Consider the following 12,603-nt stretch of genomic DNA (forward strand, 5'->3'; position numbering starts at 1 on the left):
TGACCAAACAGGTGGATGAGGGTTTAGCGGTTGATGTGGTGTATATGGATTTCAGTAAGGTGTTTCAGTAAGGCCTACCCCATGGCAGGCTATTGCACAAAATTGGTGATTTAGCGGTTTGGATCAGAATTTGGCTAGCTGAACGAAGACAGAGGGGGGTGGTTGATAGGAAATGTTCATCCTGGAGTTCAGTTACTAGTGGGGTACTGCAAGGATCTGTTTTGGAGCCACTGCTCTTTGTCATTTTTATAAATGATTTGGATGAGTGTAGAAGGATGGGTTAGTAAATTTGTGGATGACACTAAGGTAGGCAGAGTTGTGGACAGTGCTGAAGGATGTTGCAGGTTACAGAGGGATATAGATAAGCTGCAGAGTTGGGCTGAGAGATAGCAAATGGAGTTTAATACAGAGAAGTGTGAGGTGATTCACTTTGGAAGGATGGTGAGATTCTTGGTAGTGTAGATGAGCAGAGAGATCTCGGTGTCCATGTGGATAGATCCCTGAGAGTTGTCACCCGGGTTGATAGGGTTGTTAAGAAGGCATACAGTGTATTAGCTTTTATTAATAGAGGGATCAAGTTCCTGAACCATGAGGTAATGCTACAGCTGTACAAAACTCTGGTGTGGCCACACTTGGAGTATTGTGTACAGTTCTGGTCACCGCATTATCAGAAGGATGTGGAAGCTTTGGAAAGGGTGCAGAGGAGATTCACCAGGATGTTGCCTGGTATGGAGGGAAGGCCTTATGAAAAAAGACTGAGGGACTTGAGGTTGTTTTCATTTGAGAGAAGAAGGTTAAGAGGTGACTTAATTGAGAGATATAAGATAATCAGAGGGTTGGATATGTTAATGAGGCTCAGAGTACAGCAACAAGTCAGTTGTGGAAAGCCCAGAGAAATGTCACACAGTGTAAGAACAAATCTCAGGACGGGGCTATGCTGATTTGATTGGATTCTCTATGAGTAAATGCAGTGTCATTCATTTCCGTCTATTTCCCTGCTCTTTGCTGCTCAGCTGGTTTGTCACGTACCGTCAGCATTTAGAAGAGCCCCCACCAGTTTCTCCAAGAAATATTTCCAGATGTGCTCCATTTGTGGGGCTTCTATATCCCTCTGAAATGTTCAGGGTTTAGGGTTGACAAGTGGGAAGAGGATGAGAAGAGCTGCCCGGGATGGGTCGGAACATAATCCTGTTGCCCGTTTAGGATCTGTCCTTATTCTGACAGGTGAGTGCCCACTGGCCATATCTGAGTGTGTCTACGACTCGGCCAGAGAGTGTGGTGTCTTGAAAAGGGCATCGTGGATCAATTCAGGCAAATGGTTTTGCTTCCTAGAGAACTTTAGCTGCTTGCAGTGAAGGTAACATCTAACTTGAACTTTTACCCTATCGGGTTCTTCCTGACTGCAGTAAATGTCACCAACACTCCCCATCCAGCAGTGCCCAGTTTTGATGATGTATTTATCATGACTTCAAACTGGTTTGACCGGACTCAGCATGACAATCTGCATGGAGCTAGCATTGGGATTTAGTGTGAGCTTCTGTCTGCCTGTGTCAGACACCTGCCAATTATAATTGACATGTTTTTGATGGGCTGCACCTTATGAGATTGATCCCGTATAGAGCATGTGTTTGTCATGAAATGCTGCATGTATTTATCATCTGACCCACCCAATGGAATGCTGCCCTGTCACTGAGAGAACAGGGTTCTCATCTTTGTGCCTTCCTTTCAGAGATATGAGAATGAAACGGTGGATCAGGTTAGTCATCGAGTGCTGCAGCATGCTGTCAGAGAGAAGCAAGCATCACTGCTCATCCAAACCTTGGTGAAATAATATTGTTAATAAACTGCCAATAATACTTCGAGGGAGCTACAGGGAGAGGCTGAACAGGCTGGGGCTGTTTTCCCTGGAGAGTCAGAGGTTGAGGGGGTGACCTTATAGAGGTTTATAAAATCATGAGGGGCATGAATAGGGTAAATGAACAAGATCCTTTCCTCAGGGTAGGGGAGTCCAGAACTAGAGGGGCATAGGTATACGGTGAGAGGGGAGAGGGATCTAAGGGGCAACTTTTTAATGCAGAGGGTGGTGTGTGTGTGGAATGAGCTGCCAGAGGAAGTGGTGGAGGCTGATACAATTACAACATTTTAAAGGCATCTGGATGGGTATATGAATAGGAAGGGTTTGGAGGGATATGGGCCAAGTGCTGGCAAATGGGACTAGATTAATTTGGGATATCTGGTCAGCATGGACGGGTTGGACCGAAGGGTCTGCTTTCATGCTGTACATCTCTATGACTCTAATAAGCAATCATTGGGCCTTTGCCCCATTAGAATTTATTGATTAAGGGGATTCATTTACCGTCCTGAATAAACACAGAATCCCCATAAGATCTGCTGTAATAGGTATGTTAATGAGCAGAGGCTCAAGGTCACCTCAGTTAACAGTGAGTGGTTTTGTTTCATAGCAACTATCTGATGAATAAACAGAGAGGGAGCATTGGCCTGCCTCTGTTCTGCTGAACTGTACATGTTATTGATCTGAACGGCTGCTATCACATGAGAAACAATAGAAAGTCAAAGAGAATTCTTTGTCGTTAAATCTCTGAATCAAGCAGCAGGATTTATCTCTTTCTCCCCTCTTTTTAACCAGGCATTGTATCAGCAATGGTTCTATGGAGACAGCACAATACTTGAAATGATTGAGAAGAAGCGATGTCTGTGCAAAGAGATCAAGTCCCGACAGAAGCCAGATAAAGGTCTTTGTAAACAAGACAGTATGCCTATCCTTCCGAGCTGGAAGAAAAACAGCATTACAAAGAACCTGAAACTGACAGCATCTCCCTGTCCCAAACAACAGAGCGTCCTGTGGGACACAGCCATCTGACACAAGTCTCTGTGAAGCTTGCTTCCCCCAAGGTTTCCACTTCTGACCATGACAGGCCCTCTCAAAGGGTCATTTCCGAGATGACCTTTCTGACCTTTACCATCCCCATCGGTTGACCCACCTGGACCTTTGATGAATTCTGCTTCAATGATTCAGTTGCCTTGAGGAGACCCTGGTTCACTGTGACTGGAGCCAACACGTCACATGGAAGAGGCTCAATGACAGCAACAGCGATGGCAGTACCCAGTCTTGGCTGCCTCTTGGGAATTGTTTAACACTGTAAGAATAATCATTAAACAGCTGCGCTGTTATGTGAATGGATTTTAATATAGAGTTAGTTTTATTGTCTACTTTCGAGAAATTGCAATCAATCAGAGTAAGGCATGGGTGGTTAAGGGCGGCTCTATTCCACAGCACCCCCAGGAAAAACTCCCCCTCTGTGTGGGGGCTATGTGTAACAAACACACCCTGTATCAACAGACCGTCAGTGCTGCAGCCTGGGAAACACGCAAGGCATCTTTTGGCCAACTCAAAACACTTTGTTCTACAAGCACTTTTCTAATCAGTCTCTAAAACAAGGGAAGAAGCCAGTCACTCTGCAGGGGATACAGAAATTCACATCAGTGGTTGTTGATGTATTTGAACAGGGTCCCATTCTGCCCTGCAGACTTCCCTTCAAGATGACCACTTACTTTCCTATGCAAATGCCAGTAAAGTTTGGTGGTCTATATCATCACTGTCACAGCCCAGGCCCTCTCCAACCTTCTGGCCCCACGTGAACTGCAGCTATTGACTGGGTGCATTTAAAAAGAAAATTTATCAACGCTCAGAGCATTAGGGATCAAATTCTTAGAAGACCAAACTGTCAGGATGAGATTTTTGGTGTTTATAACTCCACAAAGTGATGTAGGAGAGACTTTTCAGATCTGCACCCGAGTATATTGGATCACCTGGGCCCAAGGGAATATTGGGCATTTATATAGCTCCCCCCTGTAATGGACCCCACGTGGGTCAATTCTCCCTCAGGGGCACACTCCAATCCAGCTGGTATGGAACCCGGGCTCTCCTCAAGCAATTGGTTCAAACACCAGAAAATCTCTCCTTGGTTTGGACAGAATCTGTGCAATGTAACTTCAATAGAGGCTGTTAGCTCCAAACCTATTGAAAAGTAATTGAAGGCTTTTAAAAATTTTCTACTATTGTGTATGATTGACCTATGATATATCTATATATAATATATATATATACAGACAAATTCTGATGTTATTGTCTTGTATTCACTTCTTGATTTTTAATTGTATATTTAAATAATAGTGTGAACTTTATATTATTTTTGTGTAAATCACACTGTGATTAAAAAAGAGAGAAAGCACAGTCAAGGCACAATGAATGATCACAGTCAGTGCACGCATCCCACACTGATGGTTAGGTATCTGATGGTAACCATCGTCCACACAGTGAATACTGATCAAGGTGCTGATACCAATACAGGCCACACCACATAAATCTGATAATGATTGGAGCGAAATCCCCAAAAGGAGATCTTTCTGATTCCAGCCAAAATCAGTATCAATGTGAGCTCCCGATGTCAAATGGAAGTGTATACCCAGCGATAGTCAATTCTTTATCATCCTGCATCCAACTAACACCGATGATATCATGAGTAACCAAAACAAACCAGAGGGTATTGATCCAAAATAAATCTGTATCGATGTCCAACATTTGTCACAGTCAGTGTACACACCCTGACATCAATCTGTGTACATACCTCACCATCCGTCATTATCTGGAGCCAATTATGAGCATGTCCCCATGCCGCAGCATCAGTCAACGCCCATTCCCAGGGATTGAGACGTTAGTGTGCACACATTCTGTATAATGATCAGGATCAATGTGTTCACAATATTACTCCGAATAGCAAAACCCCATTGGCAATTTGATTGGAACTGGAATATGCACTAAGTTGGATGAAAATGTGTGTACCCATTCTAAAGTCAATCAGAGACAATGCACACACTGAAATCTAACTATAGTCACCTCCACGTTAATTCGATTCGGTTTCTCAGAGGGTGAGATGGACCTCAGTGAGGGTAGACACGGTGAAGGGACATGAGCTGACATTGCAGACAGAGAACATATCCTGAAACAGATCACACTCCATCCATTTATTCCAACATTGATCATGTTCAAGACGTTCACCTCAGAATCTAATCAGAGTTAAGACCAATAATTCTACATTGATCAAAATTGGTGCCTAACCCCAGACACTGGTCACAGTCTGTTCCTGTGCACTGATCTTTATTTTTTTTAGCAGAATGGCTGATCTTCCTGTTCTTTTTTATCTCCCACACTCCCGCCGAACTGCAGAAGTGCTTATTTTTTCCCCAGCACCCATGGTGTGTGTGTGCAGGTGTGAAACACAGTGAAGGACACAAAGTGCATGAATCGTTATTCAATTTCCACCACCAGGGAGATATGAAAAAAACACCCAAGTGGCCAGTGACAAGCACTGCCCTTCACATCAAAGAGCAATGCTGTGTGATCAAAACAGTGAAGGGGAGGGTACGGATCAAATCAAAATACAGTTGGACGGGGAAATAATGTACTCCACTCCCTGCGACGCCCACCTCTCCCTGAACAACTCCAGGGTGTCGGTGGACACCGCGTGCTCCTTCTCCAAGGACACCCGGGCTCTAACGTAACCCCGGAAGAGGGGCAGGCAGTCGGCCCTAACGACCCCCTCCACGGCCCACTGCCTGGACCTGTTGATGGCCAGTTTGGCCAGGCCCAGGAGCAGACCCACGAGGAGGTCTTTGCACTGATCTTTACCATAGCATAAACCTATCCATGATTGGTCAGCACTCAATCAGGTATTTGTCTCAGGTGGATCATCCATACACAGAACTAAAGCGACAGTAGAGCTGCTCACCTTCCACATTTCAAACATATCTCTGCATGATGCATCCAAACACAGACACAGACATTAAAACAATAAAATTCCCAAAACCTTCCAGTCTGATCAACCCTGACCAATCCCTGTCTCATTGTCATTTTAATGATCATTTTCTCGGTTTTATTTTAGTGGAGGTTGTCCGTTCAGTAACTTCACCGAAAGGACGGGGACTTGAGAATAATGGAACTTGTAATTTTGCTGTTTCTTGGGCAAAAAATGCAGAAAATCCCTCAGTGGCCTCTTTATTAGTCATTGTATAGGCAAGGACTGACTCCGTGCTGTAACACATCTCCACTCCAACTCAACTGTTTACAAATAAACCTCACAATATTGAATGTTCTTTCCATTCCTCAGTGTTTCTTTTCAATGTTAATAACTGGAATCAGATCAAATCAGTATGTAACAGACCAAGGATGCTTGGGAGCTGATGGAATGAATGGATGTATGTTCATTAACTCACTGCCCTCAATAAACACAGAAATTTGATATGAAACATTTTTCTGATTTGTAATGGTCTTTATTTTCAATATTTATGGGTGACTGCAGCTTAGCGGATTAAGCTAATCTTCTGTTTCAGTGGTGCTGCCAGGTGTGTTGGACAGTGGTAGGACCTGCACATATATTCCCAAATCAGACCTTACAAAGTCAAATAGAGAAGAGACTGCCTGGTGACCACATTGTCTCTTATTCCAGCTATTTTCGCCAGCAGAAACTATAGGGGTAGTCCTACTCAGCCCGTTGTCTGATAAAGGGAACCTAATGTACAAATAGGGAGGAAGAGATTGGGTTTATGCCCGAAACATCGATTCCCCTGCTCCTTGGATGCTGCCTGACCTGCTGCACTTTTCCAGTAACACCTTTTCAGCTCCAGTGTATCAATACCCAGCATTGGATCACTTTGAACAGATAAAGGGAATATATTTAAAAAGAAGAGGATGCCCCAGAATGCTGTCTTCACGAGTGTTAAATCCACACACGCAGCAAAAGAAAAAGCATTCAATGTAGTGAAGATTAGTGGGAAGCCAAAGGATTGGGAAACCTTTAAAAACCATTAATAAAGGGGAAGAAGATAAAATATGAAGGTAAGTTAGGGAGAACTATAAAAGGTGACTGCAGGAGGTTTTTTTAACGTATCTAAAAGAGAAGCAAGAGTGGATACTGGACCACTGCAAAATCAGGCTGGAGAAGTAGTAATGGGGAACAAAGAAATGGCAGAGGGCCTGAATCAGTATTTTGCATCAGTCTTCACATGGGAAGACACCAGCAACATACCAGAACTTCAAAAGAGTCAGAGGCAGAAATGGGAGCTGTGGCCATCACCAAGGAGAAGTTTTGGGAGAAGCAGACAGGGCTGAAGGTGGATAAATCACCTGGACCAGATGGACTACACTACAAAGATCTGAAGGAAATGGCTAAGCAGATTGTAGAGGCATTGGTGGTGATCTTTCAGGAAACACTGGAGTTGGGGCTGGGCAGGGTCCCAGAGGAGTGGAAAATGTCTAATGTAACACACCTGTTTAATAAGGGAGGGAGGCCGAAAACAGGGAGCTATAGACCAGTTATCCTGACCTTGGACATTGGTAAGATTATAGAGTTCATTATTAAGGATGAGATTGCAAAGTACTTAGAAGTGCACGGTAAAATAGTGCTGAGTCAGCACAGTTTCATCGAAGGGAGGTCATACCTGACAATACAATTAGAATTCTTTGAGGAGATAATGAGCAAGTTAGACAAAGGAGAACCAGTGGATGTGATCGATTTGGATTTCCAGAAGGCCACTGGCAAGGTGCCACACAGGAGGCTGCTAAATAAGATAAGAGCCCCTGGTGTTAGGGGCAAGGTCCTGGCATGGATAGAGGATTGGCTGGCTGGCAGAAGGCAGAGAGTGGGGATAAAGGGGTCTTTTACTGGATGGCAGCTGGTGACTAATGGAGTTACACAGGGATCAATGTTGGGACCACAACTGTTCAGGTTTTCCATTAATGATCTGGATGAAGGAACTGAGGACATTGTTGGTAAGTTTGCAGATAGCACAAAGGTAGGAGTGGTATGTAACATGCTGCTGATGAATACACACGTTCATCAGGGTGGGCTGGTATGTCAAACAAATCGTCTACACGTCTTAAAGGAAAGGGGCTGTCAGTTCATCAACACTCGTTCTGAGGAAGAGACACTGGACTCAAAACATTAACTCTGTTTCTCTCTCCACAGATGCTACCAGACCTGCTGAGTTTCTCCACCAATTTCTGTTTTTGTCTCAGATTTTCAGTATCAGCGGTTCTTTGTTTGATTGTCGTCAGTAGTGTTGCTTCATTTCACTCTTGTATTGTAACACTTTCTTTGTTTTAAACCACAAAATCTTGTGTCTTCATTTTTCTGGAAATAACAGTGATTCATGAGATCATAACACAAGCAAGAATTTCACAACGTGGAGTTTATTGGAGACTTGGCCCATTAATATGATGATATCAAAGGGTTACTATATCTACATGAGACAGCGATATGAAGACAATCATTTAGAAAGTATTTGTGGGATGAATCTGAACGATAAATAAATAGAGGATGGTTCAGCTGCTTCTTTAGTGACTTACCATCCATCATACAGTCAGAGATAATATTTACCACTCCTCAAATAATAAATTAGACAACATTCAGGGCCCAGCTGAAAACTGACAAACAACATGGACACTGTGCCAGGTAATGACTGCCTTCAAGAGGATAGAAATATTTCCCTTTGATGCTCAACATCATTACCATCGCTGAATCACCTGCCATTAACATCCTGGCAGTTACCAGTCATCAGAAACTGAACTGCACCAGCCTTATAAATGTTTTTTATACAAGAGCAGCTCAGAGACTAGGAATACTGCAGCAAGTAACTCACTCCTGACTCCCCAAAACCTGTCCACCATCTACACAGCGGCATGGTGGCTCAGTGCTTAGCATTGCTGCCTCACAGCGCCAGGAACCCGGGTTCGATCCTTGCCTCAGGCGGCTGTCCGTGTGGAATTTGTATATTCTCCCCGTGTCTGCACAGGTTTCCTCCCACAGTCCAACGATGTGCAGGTTAGGTGAATCGGCCATGCTAAATTGCGCATAGTGTTAGGTGCATTAGATAGGGGATTGGATCTGGGTGGATTACTCTACGGAGGGTCAGTGCTGACTTGTTGGGCTAAAAAGCCTGTTTCCATACTGTAGAAAGTTAAAAATCACACAACACCAGGTTGTGGGATTTTCAACTTTGTACACCCCAGTCCAATAATGGCATCTCCAAATCATCCATACTGTAGAGAAGTGAATCTAATCTCATCAAGGCCCAAGTCAGAAGTGTGATGGAATATTCTGCACTTGCCTCGGTGAGTGCAGCTCCAACAACACTCAAGGAACCCAATACTATCCAGGACAAAGCAGCCTGCTTGCTTGGCATCCATCCACCAACCTAAATATACCTCACCTTCACTTCCTCCCCAACCAATATACTATGGTTTCACTGTAGCAATCCCCAGTCCTTCAATAGAACTTTCCAGCCTCCACTCTCAGTCACCCAGAAGGACAGATGTTAGTGAAGGTGACTAACTGCAGATTCCCTTGCAAGATATACTTCATTTTCACTGTCGTTGGATCAAATTCCTGGCATTCACTCCCCTAACAGTTGGGTGGGTGTACCTGCAGCAGAGAGATTCAGAGCTTCAGAAAATTGTCCAACCATCACCATCTCAAGGACACTTAGGGATGAGCAACAAATGCTGGTCACGTCAGTGTTAATCGCCTCTCATAAAAGAAGAACCCACCAGGGGAAGGACACCATGTCCTCATGACCCAGTGCCATACTTACAACTTAACTGGCTTTTCATCATTTATATCAATGACATGGATGTGAACAAAGGAGGTACAGTTAGTAAGTTTGCAGATGACACTACCATTGGAAGTGTAGTGGACAGTGAAGAAGGTTACCTCAGAGTACAATGGGATCTTGATCAAATGGGCCAATGGGCCGACTAGTGGCAGATTGAGTTTAATTCAGATAAATGTGAGGTGCTGCATTTTGGGAAAGCAAATCTTAGCAGGACTTATACACTTAATGGTAAGGTCCGAGGGAGTGTTGCTGAACAAAGAGACCTTGGAGTGCAGGTTCATAGCTCCTTGAAAGTGGAGTCGCAGGTAGATAGGATAGTAAAGAAGGCATTTGGTATGCTTTCCTTTATTGGTCAGAGTATTGAGTACAGGAGTTGGGAGGTCATGTTGCGGCTGTACAGGACATTGGTTAGGCCACTGTTGGAATATTGTGTGCAATTCGGGTCTCCTTCCTATTGGAAGGATGTTGTGAAACTTGAAAGAGTTCAGAAAAGATTTATAAGGATGATGCCAGGTTTGGAGGATCTGAGCTACAGGGAGAGGCTGAACAGGCTGGGGCTGTTTTCCCTGGAGCGTCGGAGGCTGAGGGGTGACCTTATAGAGGTTCATAAAATTATGAGGGGCATGGATAGGGTAAATAGAAAAAGTCTTTTCCCTGGGGTTGGAGAGTCCAAAACTAAAGGGCATAGGTTTAGGGTGAGAGGGGAAAGATATAAAAGAGACCTACAGGGCAACTTTTTCACGCAGAGGGTGGTACGTGTATGGAATGAGCTGCCAGAGGAAGTGGTGGAGGCTGGTACAATTGCAACATTTAAGAGGCATTTGGATGGGTATATGAATAGGAAGGGTTTGGAGGGATATGGGCCGGGTGCTGGCAGGTGGGACTAGATTGGGTTGGGATATCTGGTCGGTGTGGACAAGTTGGACCGAAGGGTCTGTTTCCATGCTGTATGACTCTAAATCTCTATGACTCTAAGTGTCCCAGGCTGATGTCTTTGTCAGTGATAAATAATTTGCTTTTAAAGATATGATGTCTTAAAATGCTAGTTCATTACGGCAATCTTTTAAAGGCTGTTTTAGTGAGGATTAGTAACAGTTTGACGGTGATGATCTGTCCAATATTTAAGCAAACCAGATAGTTCAAAATAAGGTGATGATACATCTCGTTTATCTGCAAAAAACATCAAGTAGAAAGAGTCCACATTTAAGGTACTCATTATGGTTTTCTTATCGATCTGTAATTACCAAAATGAATTTCAGTTTTGCCAAGCCTCACTTGTTTCAAAGTTGGATTTTAAGTAAAAGACCAACCTTAATTGTTTAATTCACCTGGGACTAACTTTCATACAAAGACAGACACTAGGGGGGATATTAATAAAAACAGGAACCAAGGGAAAGTACGGTACAATTTGAGGAAGCAATGCTATGTTTGCTACGTTGTACAAGGATTACAGAGGATCCAAGGAACACCCTGCTGGCACCAGTTCTATCCAGAAGGATCTGATTAAGTTTGTTAGTGGGAGGCAGTGCTCCATGCAACAGCTCAAAACCATATGCCCCTGACCACAATGTCAGTCCGTCCCGCCTCACTGTTTCTCCGGATGGTAGGAGTAAGACATTGATTTGGTTTTCATTTGGATCCCTAAAGAAATGATACATATTCCTGACACATTCCAGTTCTAGATTATCTGCTAGCACTGCTCTTATTGCCAATTCCTGATTCTCTCCTCATATTACAGTGTTATTACTGTACAGAAGGATGCCATTCAGCCTATCCTGCCCATACTGGCTGTATTAACTAATGCCGATCTCCTGCCTTTTCATTCTGTCCTGGGATGGTATAATTCTAGACCTGAGTCCATGAATGATAGGACAGCCAGGATATTATATGGTAAAGGTTGGGGTATCAATGCTCCATCGACATTCAAAATCTTTTGGAATACTGTTGTTTAAATTGGCCCATGCAGCGTTATAACTAATTAGATGTCGTCACATCTATTTCAGAGAAACTTTCACAGATTTTTCCATTCAAGTGACTCCACTTTTGTTACAAACCCTAGTTACGATATTTCATGTTATAAATGAGAGTCTTGCTGGGGAATTCTGTTATGAAACTGCGCCCACCGAGAGGGGAGTTTTAAACTACAAAGGTAAGTCTGGATAGGCTTTTTAAAAAGATCCCATAATGGGATGTAAACATTGTAATCAAGTGTTTGTGGCTCAGCCTCACTGCGTTTGAGGTGATAGAGTGCTGTCTTGTTGAACTACTCCAGTCTGTCGCAGTGCTGTGAGGGAAGGAATTCTAAGATTTTGACCCAGTGACAGTGAATGTAGGGTGGTACGGTGGCTCAGTGGTTAGCATTGCTGCCTCACAGCATCAAGGACCTGGACCTGTGGACGACTGTCTGTGTGGAGTTTGTACATTCTCCCCGTGTCTGCGTGGGTTTCCTCCGGGTGCTCCGGTTTCCTCCCACACTCCAAAGTTTAGGTGGATTGGCCATGCTACATTGTGCCATAGTATTCAGGGATGGACAGGCTAGGTGGAATGGTCATGGGAAATGCAGGGTTACAGGGATTGGGTAGGTGAATGGATCTGGGTTGGATGCTCTTTGGAGGTTCGGTATGGACTCAATGGGCCAAATGGCCTTCTTCCAAACTGTAGGGTTCTATGATTCTATAACCTTCCAAATCCCCATGCTGTGTGACATTGAGAAAGCATAAACACGGTAGTATTCTGTGTATCAACTGCCCTTGTCCTTTGGGATAGTGGAGATCACAGGTTCGGAAGATGCTGTCGATGTTTTCCAAATGTGTTACTGCAGTGAATCTTGTACATGGTACACACTAATACCACTCCATATCACTGGGGTGGCAAGTGAATGATTAACATGGATGGGTGCAAAGCAAACTGGCT

At 43.9% G+C, this 12,603-nt stretch overlaps 1 protein-coding gene across 3 annotated transcripts in view; it reads left to right on the top strand.

Annotated features, from left to right (window-relative positions):
* The window catches only part of nyap2a (neuronal tyrosine-phosphorylated phosphoinositide-3-kinase adaptor 2a), a 353,005-nt gene extending 346,701 nt beyond the window's left edge, over window positions 1-6,304 (top strand). For all 3 annotated transcript variants that reach the window (XM_072571890.1, XM_072571889.1, XM_072571888.1), the window contains one exon: window positions 2,648-6,304. In XM_072571890.1, coding sequence (XP_072427991.1) covers window positions 2,648-2,881 — 234 coding nt within the window. In that variant the 3' untranslated portion in view covers window positions 2,882-6,304. The remainder of the gene's footprint in view (window positions 1-2,647) is intronic.
* Window positions 6,305-12,603: the final 6,299 nt, after the last annotated feature.

This window comes from Chiloscyllium punctatum, chromosome 6 (assembly GCF_047496795.1).
Source record: "Chiloscyllium punctatum isolate Juve2018m chromosome 6, sChiPun1.3, whole genome shotgun sequence".
In the NCBI taxonomy this organism is placed as follows: Eukaryota; Metazoa; Chordata; class Chondrichthyes; order Orectolobiformes; family Hemiscylliidae; genus Chiloscyllium; species Chiloscyllium punctatum.